Below are 15858 nucleotides of genomic sequence, written 5' to 3' on the forward strand. Positions count from 1 at the left end.
AACGCATCAAAAGTTACAGCCGAAAAACCGTAGATTTTCGTCGTCATTTCTCTGCTGTTGGTCCGAGGCTATTTTTCACGTGTTTTCTGAGTTCCTGGGGGTCGAATTACTCTAGAAATGGTCATACAAATCGATTCTGAAACGAGAAATTTTCGGCTTCGAAATTGAGCAAAAAAGCAAGGCTTACCCCTTTGGATTTTTGGCGAAAATTTTGACGATTCTGAAAAGTGCTGCAATAAATTCTTCAGGGCACTATTCCGACGTAATTTTGCGAGGGGAATCGATTAAGCGCAGTCCCAATAGGCTGCGAGCCACGCATCAAAAGTTACAGCCGAAAAACCGTAGATTTTCGTCGTCATTTCTCTGCTGTTGGTCCGAGGCTATTTTTCACGTGTTTTCTGAGTTCCTGGGGGTCGAATTACTCTAGAAATGGTCATACAAATCGATTCCGAGACGAGAAATTTTCGGCTCCGAAAATGAGCAAAAAAGCAAGGCTTACCCCTTTGGATTTTTGGCGAAAATTTCGACGATTCTGAAAAGTGCTGCAATAAATTCTCCAGGGCACTATTCCGACGTAATTTTGCGAGGGGAATCGATTAAGCGCAGTCCCAATAGGCTGCGAGCAACGCATCAAAAGTTACAGCCGAAAAACCGTAGATTTTAGCTGTCATTTCTCTGCTGTTGGTCCGAGGCTATTTTTCACGTGTTTTCTGAGTTCCTGGGGGTCGAATTACTCTAGAAATGGTCATACAAATCGATTCCGAGACGAGAAATTTTCGGCTCCGAAAATGAGCAAAAAAGCAAGGCTCACCCCTTTGGATTTTTGGCGAAAATTTCGACGATTCTGAAAAGTGCTGCAATAAATTCTTCAGGGCACTATTCCGACCTAATTTTGCGAGGGGAATCGATTAAGCGCAGTCCCAATAGGCTGCGAGCAACGCATCAAAAGTTACAGCCGAAAAACCGTAGATTTTCGTCGTCATTTCTCTGCTGTTGGTCCGAGGCTATTCTTCACGTGTTTTCTGAGTTCCTGGGGGTCGAATTACTCTAGAAATGGTCATACAAATCGATTCCGAGACGAGAAATTTTCGGCTTCGAAAATGAGCAAAAAACCAAGGCTTACCCCTTTGGATTTTTGGCGAAAATTTCGACGATTCTGAAAAGTGCTGCAATCAATTCTTCAGGGCACTGATCCAACGTAATTTTGCGAGGGGAATCGATTAAGCGCAGTCCCAATAGGCTGCGAGCAACGCATCAAAAGTTACAGCCGAAAAACCGTAGATTTTCGTCGTCATTTCTCTGCTGTTGGTCCGAGGCTATTTTTCACGTGTTTTTTGAGTTCCTGGGGGTCGAATCACTCTAGAAATGGTCATACCCATCTATTTCGAGACGAGAATCTTCCGGCTCCGAAAATGAGCAAAAAAGTAACTAAATCTCCGGTTTTGCGGCTGTAACTTGTCATGCGTTGCTAGCAGCCTATTGGGACTGCGCCTAATCGATTCCTTTTGCAAAATTACGTCGAAACAGTGCCTGAAAGAATTTACTGCAGCTTTTTTCGGTGTCGTCGAAATTTTAGCCCAAAATCCAAACCGGTAAGCCTTCTTTTTTCTGTGATAGCCGGACCTGATTTTTCATGGTCTTTGAAATGATTTGAATGACCTCCTTCTTTACTTTCGCATCCCATTCTCAATCAATTCGAAAATCCGAGTTCCAGCTCATCGAAAGCCGCGTGCGCCTCACGCACATTCATAAGGCCAACCTACGCACAGATTGGCGTGTTGAAAAGCCAGAAAATCCCTGCGCAGGCGCTTACTACCACAACTTCACCGGCTCCACGTCGTTTTTCAAATTGAATTAGAAACTTGTAGCTTTCTCGTTCATTACGGCACTGACTTTATTGGTAGGCGCACGATTCTAGTGTAGGAATACCACTACTTCCCAGCGAAACAGCACGAATGCACCTATCGAATGCATCTTGCATCAAATTTCGTTAACGGTTCATTCATTGGCTGTCATTCGCAAATGAACCGCATACGTCAACGCAGGATACGCTGATGAAATTGTACGTTTCGGCACTTTACCGTTAATTTTCGATTGGTCATGTACCTTTGGAATCGGAATTCTAGGATGGGTCCTTACGCCCAAGGCGTTTTTCATTCCTGAGGGTCTAATTAGTGAAAAATGAATCGATTTGTATGTCCCTATCTGGATTAATTGGAGGCCCAGGAACTCAGAAAACACAGCAAATAGAGCTGACGACCGACAGCAGAAAAATTACGACGCATAGACCAGCAGCAAAAAAATGGAGAAGATACGTCTTTCGTTTTTTGGCTGTAATTTTTGATCTCTTGCTTGCAGCGTATCGGGACTGCGAATAATCGATTACTCACGGAAAATTACGTCGGAATAGTGCCCGAAAGAATCAATTTCAGCACTTTGCAAAGTCATCGAAATTTTTACCAAAAATGCAAAGGGGTCAGCCTTGGATTTTTTTCCGGCCGAAAAATCTGCTGTAAAAAAATAAACTTGCACAATTATGTGCAGAATAATTCGTGCGTGGTATATTGTTTTCTTGTTTTATTCACATAGTAGGGTATACAAAAACAGTACAATGTTTTCAAACATTACATTACAATCTGCAGTGGTGCATTATGCACCTGTATGCATCCGGTATAGCTTACATTTTTATTAAAACCTGCAACCAAATGTTTCATACATAAAAAAAACAAGTTATCTTATAGTTACGACGGTTGCGTACAAGCCAAATCACAGTATAATCATTCTTTCAAGAGTTCTACCCAACTGACGAACAAATAAAAGGAATCTCTCATGAATTATATAAAAAACCTTTTTAAATGATTTTAATCACTTTTTGTACACGAAAATCGTAGTTGACAATGAGTCTGAAAAAAAGGTAGATCGGCAGCGTTGATGATTTTTCGGAAATGGTTAACCTGAAACCAAAAAATCGAACGGTTTTAGATTCAGCATTTTAATGGCCTTGGAATGAATCATGCATTTTTTGAAACTTTGATTTCAACTGTATTTTTTCGCAAAAAATGGCAAAAGAGCGGTTTTTATCAACTGTTTCGAAAAATGGCCGCCATTTGTTAATGTTGTAAATATGAAAAATCGTACGATTCAATTCAAGGCCATCAACATGTTGAATCTCAAACAGTTCGATTTATTTGTTTCAGGTTAACCATCTCCGAGAAATCATCAACACCGCAGACCTACCTTTATTTCAGACTGATTTGCAACTGCGATTTTCGTTATAAAAAGTGATCAAAATTATGTTAAAAAAATGTAAAAAAAATTCTTGAAATTTTTCAGTTGGGTAGACCCCTTACCGATTCCGCATCATATTTCATATTACCTCAAGTATCTAATTTTCGCACGCTTATTTAAAAACTATTTCACGTGTCATTTGGCGTTCGCCTGACGCGTTACAAGTGGTCACCCAACACACGCAATCGCATGTCTGATAGCCTGAAAGCCCCAGCTCAGGCGCGTACGACTCGCATCTACAATTTGATCAGCAGCAGCACTTCTAGCCTTCCATCTATTACAGCACCGACTTCAAGTGACCGAGCACAGTTCGAGTCTTATGGGTGGAGTAGTACAAATTCCACGAATGCACCTAGCAGCAAATCCCGTAAGTAGATGACTGGTAATCATTCTCTAACAATCAGTAGGCAGGAAACATCAGCAGTTAACGCAGCATAGGTTATTTGAATTTTTATTTTTTTCCTATTTCCGAGGGTTCAATCAGAGGGAAGAGAGTCCTGTACATCAATTTCGAGTCGAAAAAATGTTGGATTCAAAATTCACGAAAAAAAAAAAAAAAAAAAACACGGCTGCAATATTGTTATAATAACCTGCGATCGTATTAATTTGCATGTGGGTGTGCTTTGGTGGCTGAGAGTAGAGAAACGACCGCAAAGGGTTAATAATATGACTATGTATATTCGCCATTTACCAAATACGCTGAAAGCATACAATAAGCCCAGAGGCAAGCGGCGCTTGTATGAACATGTTTGTATTTTCCAACGATTATTGGTTTAGACTAAGTGTATTGTTAATCTCACTATTAGAGTGCAACGATACCCGCTAGATCTGTTATTTATTTGTATACTCATATTCTTATAAAGGTATAGATATATTTACTACCTAGCCATAGAATGCTTATTCTAGTTATATTGATACTTATAATTTCTTCACTTATAAGTTACGTGGAATATACTACATAACAGATGTATAGTGTATCTAAATTTCATTCGTTACGAATAACATCTTTCATCGTCGAGTAACTTTCGTTTATACCCCCTTTAGTCCCAGGGCATAAATATGACCACTTTCATTTCTTTCTCCTCGCCTGGATCGTAAATATTATCAAATTGATAACCAGAATCAGACTTATGGTATATCAGTGAAACACGTCGTAAAATGATAAATTTGAACAAATTTTCACTGTCGATCCCATATAGCAAAGCAAAGAGACAGGTTCATTGTATTCAATTAACTCTGTGTTGTATCCGTCATACAGAAGCAAGTATTCTGTCAACAATTTTTCGAAACATTTGCGTGTCTGTTTTGACGATAAGCATGTAAGACGGAATTCCCGAATGGGTATTGAAATCGTCTCTGAAGCTGAAACGGCGCGAACGAGAATCAATAAAAATGCTGCCACCTCTCTCCAATCACGTTGCAAATAAGAAGTATCCGGTGGTTTAGTTTCGTCAGCGTGAAGATTTTTTTATGCGTTTCTCTCGTCGCGTTCAGGGTTTGCGGTACAATTACAACGATTCATGTGTTTCGCGAGCAATTTTACAACGATGAGACACACACATATATATATACATATATATATATATATAACAGGCATGTCTGACTATAATGAATATATGATAGGTATTCTGATTATGATCGAAATTGTCGATCGACATTTGATACTATATATAGTATCTATATATCTACTATATATAGATACTATATATTATAATTATTATGATTATGATATATTCATTACTATAAAAATACTAATAATAATTACACAATAAGATATACAGATCTGCTTTAAAAAATAATATTCAATTACTTTTGTTACAGTCCAGCATAGTTCAAAGTAACATTATCTTGTCACTTATACATAATCAATTCATATTTTTCCCTCGATTAGTCTTTCAATTCTGAGTTGTTGCTTTCGTTTTTGTATATTGTGTCAAATAATAGTGCACAGGTGATCATTTATCATGTATTCAAGCCCGGTAGAATAAATTAATTCAACATATGAATTACAATATATAATATATAATAAAGGAAACATAAAAAATTGACCAATGGAGAAAATGTATTCAGAAAGAAAGTAAAAATTCGGACTCATGTTCAACTATCTTTGGGTTTGTTTCTTCAATGTGCCATTAGGCCAAAAATATTAATTCGATCGTGCAACCAAACAGGAAGATATAATAATTCTGTAGAGACATTGTCAATAAATATGTTTCAGCTAGTAAAAACAATTATAATGTGGCAATATAACGCATACCGTCCGTATTTGAGAAAATGAAAAGAGTCCGAAGCCAGGCACGAACGGCAAATGTTAGCGCGTGGTCTCCCATCGACATATCCGAACTCACGTACGAGAGTGCGCAATCATGGGGTCGTTCGTGTCTGGCTTCGGACTCTTTCGCTTCCTCAAATACCCACGGTATATACGTACATATATAAATGTATATTTTTTTGCTTTACAAATTCTTATACTAACGACCAACCGATCTGTATTTTTTTTTTTTAAACCAAAAATTGGACCTGAAGTCTAACTCTTACAGCTGGCACTCGACTACCGTAAACATATGTGACGTGCATCTTTTCTGCCAACTCATTTTCTTTATTAAAGTTCAATTTTCGTATAGTCAGAAACCCTCTCGTCACATACTCAATTATATATATATATACGTAGCAGTATATGACATCGTTCGTATAGAATCCTACATAGGCTAAACATGGTTCTTCACTCTATTACACGGATCTTTATAATGTAAATGCTAAAGTAAAAACTATGCTTACTGTATGCATGCATATTCGCTGGTATTAAAATATATATGTATTGTTATACGTATATGTAAAATATATGTATAGGTTTTTATTTCAGTAAGTTGATTCGAGCAAGCCTATTTTTTCTCCCTCATACGTGGAAACAATTCATTATAATAACAATAATCCCGCCAATGAGAAGGGTAGCCCGCCTCCGGTTTACCTCGAGTCGCACAATCTGCGATAAATTGAATCAAAAATAATTCTGCATTACGTTATATGTATGTGTAATAAGAATACTACTACTAAAACTACTACTACTACTACTACTACCACTAATAATAATAATAATAATAATAATGATAATGACAATAATAACAATAATAATAGTAATGACAATATGTTACATGTATATCAAGTAGTAGAGAAAGACCCTGAATTCGAATCAAAGAGAATAGAATTGCGACGCAAGACGGAATAAAATGACAAATTAATCAGAAAAGATCAAAACATTTAGGTTGAAATTTCAGTATAACATTATTTACTTTTGGCAGTACTATTATTACACTTATTATAGTTGAAAAGCAAGTTACAAGAAACACACTGACGTCCTTATCGAACGATAAGGTGTCGATATACATATACATATCGACAATATGTGTGTTAGTAGAAAAGAAAAGTTATAAAAACAATATTTTGTAACCATATAACATATGATTTTAACCGCGGTTATTCCCGACAATTAATTCTTGTGCCACGTGCAAATAAATTCGAGAATAATCAATATTACAATCTAACTAGAAAAAGACTCGATTTCCCTCAGCAATTGTTATTTAGTTACTCAATTAGTTAGTCACACCTTCTGCGCTATTTCTTTGTCACCTTCCATATTACAGTTATGTCTACATATATGTTACAATGTATAGATCATATAGATACATGTGTGTTAAGGTAAAAAGTAAAAAAACTCTACTTTCCAGCGAATTCTACGCAAGATTATTCGTTAAGATCTTGAGGAGGTCCGGGCCGTGCATCAGCTCAGGGCTCAGTGAGTTTACGTCAAAGTCGAAATTGTCCAACTCCATTGGCACGACCTCCTGAAGAGCGGCGCAGGATTTGTTCCTGGGCACCGCGCTCACGAGCTCCTTTCGCGTGTCCGGGCTGAGGTGGTCCAGCGCCATGCTGAGGGGCATCTGCGGCACGATGTGATTCTCCAGGTTGAGGCTCAGCGGGGATATCTTCCTTGCGAGGTGGGGCGTTATATGGCGAGGGTCTATCAGTCCCTGGAAAGCACACGGAATTCAGTTACACTGCAATCATTGGTTTGCGTATTATCACACATACGACGGAACATCTTCCAAGAGCTTGCGACAACCCGTTTCGTGCCAATTATTGGATAAAACTATGACATACGTAATCACGATCGTAGGTATAATTTTACAGTCAAATTTTACCGTTACAACAAAGACGACTAGTGTCTTTCATACGGGAAGTGGAGAGGGATCATCGGGATAAAAGGACGTGGGTGTAAATATAATAAAATGACGAACGACATGGGAGGTAGGGGAACTATTTTCAGGTATGAAAAACCATCTCAAGTGCGGCATGTAGGTATTGTGCAATTGTACCTATAGTCTTTAAGAAGCCTAACTTGCCTGTAGGTTTCGCACTGGTGTAATAAAATTGAAAGTGAACGCCCTGCCATGCTGGATCCGGATTGTTGTTTCTTTTAGCCGAGTAGTTGCTTATACTCGAATTACATAGATCCGCAAAGTCCGAGCTGAGGGGATTAACAACGATCTCGCGCGGGATAGACAGGAAAATGAGACGACTCATCTTGCAAAACAAATATTCAATTAAAACGTCAAGTTTGTAAAATTCGAATACCGATTTTAGCCAATACCGCAGAGCGTTTTTTTAGGTGATCAAACAGCTACGCAGAATTTACGAAGTTCTCATTTTTCGATTAATGTCCAATAAAATGATCCAGCAGATTTGTCTGTGTCCATATGCTAATAAACCAACACGTACGTGTAGGCAACGTGGGACAAATTGTAAATTCGAGCTAGCGATTCTATGAACACGATTTTAACGAACGTTGAAACTTATAATACGTCATCGTGATTTTCTCATCAACTCGCCGTCCCCCACGTTTCTTTGCCTCGTTTGCTAAACTTTTTTCAACGTGCTGCTTTTTGTGTTGACTCATCAACTTATTTAAATCGAAACAAGATGAGGGAAAAACATGATTCACCCAAATAAAGCGTTCCAAGGGAAAAAAATTGTCATTAGCTTTCCGGCTTTGTTGCTTTGCATTATGATTTTTTTCACGTGTCACAGTCAACGAATTACTATTGTTTGGGTGAGTTCTTCTGATTTTACATAAGTTAAACAGCTACGTGTATTGTTACGAAGTAAAATATTTCTATTGAACACACGTACGAGACAATTGATGCTTGAAATTTAAATTGCACTATACGTGAGAAGCCTGTAGAAATAGCATAACGATATATTTAACAAGCGATAAAGAATTAGGGTCGGTGAACGAGGTTGGGAGAAACAGGGCCAAGGAGGAGCAGACAAACGGAAGTAATGAAAGACACACCGGGCGTCAATTGGAATGAAACGATTGACTGTTAATCATTTTTAATATATATTTAGTTTTTCTCTTTAAATTTATATATTTAACAATTTTGAATATACTCGTTTTTTTTTATATATATTTACACAGCTTATAACGTTAGAGAGCGAATGGTGTGTTGATCTGGTGGCCGAATAAAATTCATACACACACATACGTACATATTCGATTAGTTTATTATACTTTACTATTCCTATGTTTTTTCGACTCGTCCTCTCTCTTTTCCCCTTGCATTCTTTTCCCTCTCAAGGTTCATGATAAATGATTTTCCGAAAATAAATTCACAATCCTGGTAGGTCTACATCACCTTTTTTGATATCACCCATGTAACAATAACGTATTATTCATTTTCTATAAATTGACGCACCTATTACATTACATGTACTGCACGCGCGCGCGTCTGTGCTTTGTACAACATATTTATTATATATACACCTATATAACAACGAATTTTAACAACGTGCCTAGTTTCTTACACCTTCGTTTTTCGTTTTCGTGTGTTCACTCATATTTGTGACGCGGCTCAACGCCACAAACTTCCCTTTCAAAGGTTCTCAGACCATTCTTCTTCTTCCGTCAAAGATACTTTTGAGAAAAAATTTTGTACGTCATACCACCATTACGCATACGCCCCTCTCTTCTACGATACATTTATCATAATTTTTATTATGTTCTTCATCATCGTCTAACGTCCGTCACGAACAAAAACGAAAAAAAATAAATATACATTATGATTACTTTGTGCTCGTCAACAACGATACGAATAAAATTCACTAGCGAGATTAATGGACGAATAAACGAATATGTTATGGTGCGTCGCGTCTCTATGCGGATGTGAGTATATTTCGCTTATTCTCCCAGTTTTCGACTCGCGAAAACTTGCACCTAAATAATGAACAGTGACCAAAACCGAGAGACTCACGCCCCTCGAAAAAAAAAAAAAAAAAAAAACTGACATCTTACTCGCGTATGTACATTCAGATCGTGTCCTAAACACTAGCAGTCATTCTGGCCTATGCCTCACTACCGGCCCTTCACTAGTATCTTATATATAATTATAACAATAGCGGTGAAAGTAATATACTTATTGTATTCCTAAATGTGTGTGTGTTTTATTTGCAATTTTACTCCTATCCCTAATCTAATAGTATTTACGATGAAGGCTTACTAACCATACAGACTTTGATTTGTATTAAATTAATTCGTTAAACATTTATTTACGTCATATTAATGATTCGAAGCTTGACTGCATACTTTTTTTGTTAATTTAGTTCTTTTAAATTCCGTTCTGCCTTAAAATTCAGTTAACCATTACGAGGGGGGAAAACGATGTCCACTATATTACGAAATGATATTTACAAGCGAATGCAGCTCACTGAATTGTCGATATTTTAATTTTCTTTCCTTTTCTTAGTTTGTTTTCACTTTCCATTCGTTCATTCTCGTGAGACGTGACGAACAAGTAGTTGCACAACGGAAAAAATACAATTTGTCGATTGCAGAAAATAATCTATGGTACTACGATGTAGATACATACGTCCAATAAACTACATACATTCACTAACGCAGTAATAACCACGATCAGTTATGAAAAACCTGAGGCCGTAGATGGAAAACATTAAAATCGGTACCACGTAAGTTATACATAACACAAATCGTGTCAAACGTCACTATACAATATTGCATAATATACCAATTGGGCCTCGTGGAATAAAGTTCTTTGTAACACCGTCGTTATCTTTTTTATACACATATAATCTATACACCTGCAACATTAACTTAGACCTCGTTGATTGTGACTTTTTTTCTCACTCTCTATTTCGTATCCTCGAATAATACCTACAAAGAAAAGAAAAGAAAAGAAACGAAAATGGAAATAAAAACGATATAGATCATCAATATAAATGCACAGTTGCGCACGCTAACTATACACAAATACGTATAATTATTGTTAATAGGGTTTTATAACTTTTTTTAAATTCTTTCTTTTAAATTTTCAGTCGTATCACAACTGGGTTTCTCTTAGAATATATCTTGGCCGGATTAAGTTTAATTTAAACTAACGTTTTCGCGACACATATAGACATATATCTGAAAATTCATTTGCTACCCGTCAGACGTATCTCAGATACAGTCTACAGAAAAGATACACCAAGCGTCGTTGTACCGGGCCATTCTGTGGAATCTCGCGCTGCTCTTTTTTGTGGCAAGTCCTCCACGATCGTCGGATGATACTTATAACAAATGACGGTAATTGTCAATTAAATATCCACTTCAAATTTCACACACGTCTCTTTCTCTACGTATATAGGACATGCACCGAAGGCGGACATGAAACAGGGACGATAATTTAGAAATCAACACAACAAATATTCCCATGGAATGACTGCGCCTCGCGGTATACACTACATACAAAAATGCGTACACGCAACTTAAGGGGCCTTACCAGTGTGACACTTTAAAAAAGTCGACTTTTTTTTTGGTTTATTCGATAGTTTATATCTTCAAAAATATCCTGTGAAAGCGGCAAGGTCGTATCTTGTACTAGTTTTAGAATGACAGCGTTCTAAAGAGCGACCGCTCGCAGGTATAATCCGCTCCACTTGCCTATTTTAAACGCGTTTTTCTCGAAACTAAATTTTTCAAAATTGCTGACATCATAACTCAAAGAGAAATTGACCGATCGACTTCAAAATAAAACTGAGTATTTTTGAGTATATTTATTATACGATGACGTACAATCTTTTTGATTGATTGAAAATTGTCCATTTGGCATTAAAAAAACGACCATTTTCTTACTCTAAAACACGACACTTTTTTCAGAACTACGCCATTTTGTTAATTTTTGATATTTTTCAAAAATCTTAGGTCATTGTATAGGAAATACCTTCAACTTCAATGACCTTTTTGAATTTTTTCGTTTCGGCTACTCATTCGGCCGGAATCGTGTCAGCAGTTGAGGAACTTTTTTTTTGGCACCTCCGAAGACAGCACATAACTCCGTTATTTTTCAATATTTAAAAAAAAAAAAAAATCTTAAAACATACCTGAAAATATACTTTATTATTTCCAAAAAAATTCAAAACATTCTATCGAGTACTTTCTTTTAAAAAAATTCCTGAAAATCGCCTAATTTTTCATGAGTTACACTGGTAAGGCCCCTTAATATTGTACGTCTGAAACAGGGCTGACGAAAGAACGAGAGATCAACTGAATCACTGACTTCGCGTCGTCGTTATGCTCTTGGAAGTTGCTTGCTGATGTTTTTGTTTCTGTTTTTGTTTAGTTAAACAAATATAACCGGCCCTTACGTCGCAACCCGATACTAAAAGGTTCATCAACACGCTGTTGGACTGCTGCTGATGCAGCTGAGGGGGAAAGATCGTCGTGCTCGCTGTCGTCGTCGACAATAAAGAAGAATCCTCGGTCTCGCCGCCTCTTCCTCCTCCTCCACCTCCACCCTCAGTTCCTCGGCCTCCGTTAGTCGTGGATTCGCTCATTGCGTTGCCGCCAACGACAGACTGCTGAGTCATAAGCTGGTGAAGCAGCTGGCTTCCCTGCCGAATCGTCAGTCCATTTCCGGCATCGCGGCCCCCAACAAACCCTGAAGATGCGTTCGCGCAGCTCGACATTCTCTCCTCGCACTTGATCCTCTTGTAGTTATCGTTGTTGTCGAACAAGTCGGACGTCGAGGTTGCGCCGCAGTGGACGCGCTTGTGGGAATTACGGTCGGACCTGGACGCCGTCAAGCCGTTGCTCTCTTCTTTTATACCTGCGTTAACCAAGAGAGAGAGAGAGAGAGAGAGATTGTATCATTAATTAATTCGACGTTCCGGCTTTTCGCGGCAATTTCTTTCGTTCCGCGACGAGTACGCTCAGTGACGGAGGGACTCACTTTTTTTGTAAACGTTACCAAAGGCTTCGATTGGATCCACCAATCCACCCCCGTGGTCGTTGGACTTTCTGACGTTGGACGAATTCGTTCTAAGCAGCTGTTCCAGACTCGAGCTGACGTTCGTCTCTGCGCACTCTGCGTTCGACCTGTTGAATAACGAGAAAGGAGTCGTTATATTATTTCACCCGACTTGTAGCATTACATTCGCGCCTGAATCTCGGCGAGATTATCCAGTCAACTGACCACTTGGACTTTTTGTCGGGCGGTTGCGACGGACCCCACATGACCATGTCGTCGCTGATGAAAAGCTGAAGGGCCTCGTCCTGGTCGGACATTGGAATATAGGGGGCCCTGAGGGCGAGATCCTCGTCAACGAGGACGTCGCTGATGCTTAGCATCAGCATCTCGTCCTCGGAAAGTCCGCCTCCGCTGCCGCTTGGGCTGCAAAGTGAGTCTATGCTGCCCGGGCTCTGAAACCACATACGGGTAACGACAGGTACGAGAAAACAGCGCTATCAAAATTGTACCTACGCGATTACATTGTTAGGCTCACCTTGCTCAAAGCCGGTGATAGAAGATGGGGGCTGCCGCTGCCGGGACTGAGCGGCGTCTCCCTGTACATGAAGGGATCGCTGTCGGCGAGCGATTCACCCAGTTCGGTGCTCCTGAGCGGATCCTCGAGGTCGGAATCCTTGCATAGGGATTCACCAAGCTCGTTCGGGAGTCCAGGGCTGAGGAGGGGGCAGTAGTTGTCCTCGAGTATAAACTGATCGACGAGCATGTCGGGGAAGAAGGGTGTGTTGTCCTCGAGGGGCACGCACACGTCGCCCGGCGTCGGTGCGAGATGGGTAAGGTCCTCCGGCTCATCCTTCAACACTGTAAAGAGATGACGGAACGACGCTCGATATACCAAATCGGACGATCACTTCGCACTCGGCAAAGTACACGTATAAGATCAATGAATTGGGATATGATGCTGGACACGAGATGAGAAACGATCGAGCCGAGTAGGTAGCATAATAATGATCGTCGTTCCGAGTTTCGCACCGGATGGCTGCCGTGCCACGCGAGGACGCCCGCGAATGAAATTAGACCGACGCGAGATACTTATTTCGAAACGGATTCTTCTCAAGACTAGGCCAGGCCGAGCTTAATGTGTCCTCGTTGCCGAGGCACCCTTGACTTCCTCGAGGCGTTGCTGTCACCAGGGTGTCGCGTAAAACCGATCAAAATTATAAACGTTACGTTGAATTTTGTAGAAACTTGACGGGCGTATAAAACAATCAGGCTTTAACGACACACCACATTATCGGTGACAATGGAATACTAGACCGTCTACGTGGAAACTGCGCGTTCGAATCCATTACGCGCAGAGCAAGGAACATGTTTGTTACGCGGACGTACACCGGAAATATGCAGATTTGGCAGCCTTGAACGGGTTCAAGATCACGTTGCAAAGTAGACTCCACACGCGTATAAGATATACTCCAAGTTAATGAAAGATAACTGCAACGCGATCCGACCAATTGACCCCAGCAACGATCCGCTGTATCGTTTTCTCGTTTATTGTATACATCCAACGACATATCCGCACATGCAAATATATTATATTCACTCGTAAGGCCAGGTTGGTCTTCGCTGAAGGTTAGGAAGCCCTTGTTCATGTCCTTCGTACGAGGTGCGAATATGCTCGCGGTCGCTGTCTGAGGTGGAACCCTGCTGGGCGGCTCCTGAATTTGAGGAATCGGTACGATGAGGCCCCTCGTCACTGCCTGCGGTTTGTCACGTAGCGGCTCCTGCTGCTGCTGCTGCTGCTGTTGCTGTTTGATTGCCGAGTACTGCAGTATGGGTTTTCCCTAAAAAAGATAATGAAAAATCAGCGCTCCGATGGTCCAACCCAACGTCATCAAGATCTATTGATCGAGAGGTGGCAAAAGTAGTCGCGGGACGCTGTGCGGGATGATCCTTATTCGTCTCTGCAATTTGTTTCAATCCCACGATGGTCGATCGTTTACTTAAATTACATTCCGAAAAATATTTTAAAGCAAAAATATCATAATTATAAAGAGGAAGAACCGTGTTGAGGACCTGCAAGCTTATTATAGGCATACGTGTGTCTCTCCTCACCTGGAACAAATTCTCCGACGGTCTCGGGAGCAGAGAAACGTTTCGGTTCTTCTGCTGGCGGAGCGGAGGCAACTGCAGATTATCGGTTTGCGACTCGGGTATCTTATTAGCAACACCAAATATTTGGTCCGTGGCCGACGCGGGCTTCGAGAATAAGTCCTTCTCGGTATCAAATGGCTTGTTCTTGGACGTCTGGGAGGTTTCTTCGAGCGGTTTCTCCTGCTGTCGGAACAGGGACGCGGTGACGGAGAAGGGTGTCGGGGGTTCGATCGGTGAATTCCCGGTGATCAGTTCGCCGGTACAACCGGCGTCTAGCTTTTCAACGTTGTTGTTGTTGTTGTTGTTGTTGTTGTTGGTTGTCGGTGTGGCTATCGCTGCTGGGCATCCAGCGAGAGCAACCGGCGACAGAGGTTGCTTGCAATTCGAGGAGGCTGCCGCATCTACGGAGCGAGCCTCCAGCTGACGGGCGCTGTATACTTCATTTTCGCACTCGATTTCACTGCAACAGAGAAAGGCAGAAAACTTGGAAAAGGTCCCTCACGTTGCATCCTGCGGCGTTTGCAGCATTCGGGAACCTTGAACGTAAAATTTACGTCTCCACCCTTATTCCCAATGCTGAGTAATGGTCGAATAATATTATTATAGATCTAATACACCCTGCGAATCCACTAGCACCGAACTGTTACAACCGATCATCCCCTGTCCCCGCTTTTCCCTCTCATAGATCGTTAATTTCATAATCAGGCTGAATTCCGAATAGGAAGCGATTGTGCAGTCGATTAATGAACTTCATTCACTACCTCGCCTGCTGCGATCCTGCTCGGTAGTTTTCCGCTGCATCATTCATGATCGTGCCAAAGAGGGCGACTTGTTGCGCGGCGCGGCGCGGCGTGCCGCGCGGATTCACTTTCAATGAAGCGAACCGTTTTCGGGTCGCACTTGAGGAGAGGATATGCAGAAGTGCGCATGTTTACATTCTACGCGACTCGCGGCTGCTGAATTTCAAGATTTCTTTTTTCTTTCTATTCGTCAATTATAATTACTATTTGATTATTTCTTCGAGTGGGATAAAGAGAGCGCAGTACGTCGGCTCGACGTAATTTCATATTGAAAGATCAAAGTCCGTAACTCCCTGTTGCGTTGGCCACAACCAGGTAGCACG

General features: G+C 40.5%; 1 protein-coding gene across 6 annotated transcripts in view; it reads right to left on the reverse strand.

The window, feature by feature from the left end:
- Window positions 1-6700: 6700 nt before the first annotated feature.
- Window positions 6701-15858, reverse strand: part of LOC124414025 (hypoxia-inducible factor 1-alpha) — a 49745-nt gene continuing 40587 nt past the window's right edge. The window contains exons 8-14 of one of the 6 annotated variants that reach the window (XM_046894889.1): window positions 14697-15195; window positions 14101-14425; window positions 13123-13445; window positions 12813-13039; window positions 12570-12715; window positions 11986-12446; window positions 6701-7316 (exon numbers count right to left, since the gene is read on the reverse strand). In XM_046894889.1, the coding sequence (XP_046750845.1) occupies window positions 7020-7316; window positions 11986-12446; window positions 12570-12715; window positions 12813-13039; window positions 13123-13445; window positions 14101-14425; window positions 14697-15195 (2278 nt within the window). In that variant the 3' untranslated portion in view covers window positions 6701-7019. Of the gene's footprint in view, window positions 7317-8700; window positions 11106-11833; window positions 12447-12569; window positions 12716-12812; window positions 13040-13122; window positions 13446-14100; window positions 14426-14696; window positions 15196-15858 lie in introns of those variants that run through there. The other 5 variants (XM_046894890.1, XM_046894891.1, XM_046894893.1 and 2 more) reach the window with 5 other exon arrangements.

Source organism: Diprion similis, chromosome 13, assembly GCF_021155765.1.
Source record: "Diprion similis isolate iyDipSimi1 chromosome 13, iyDipSimi1.1, whole genome shotgun sequence".
NCBI classification, from domain to species: domain Eukaryota; kingdom Metazoa; phylum Arthropoda; class Insecta; order Hymenoptera; family Diprionidae; genus Diprion; species Diprion similis.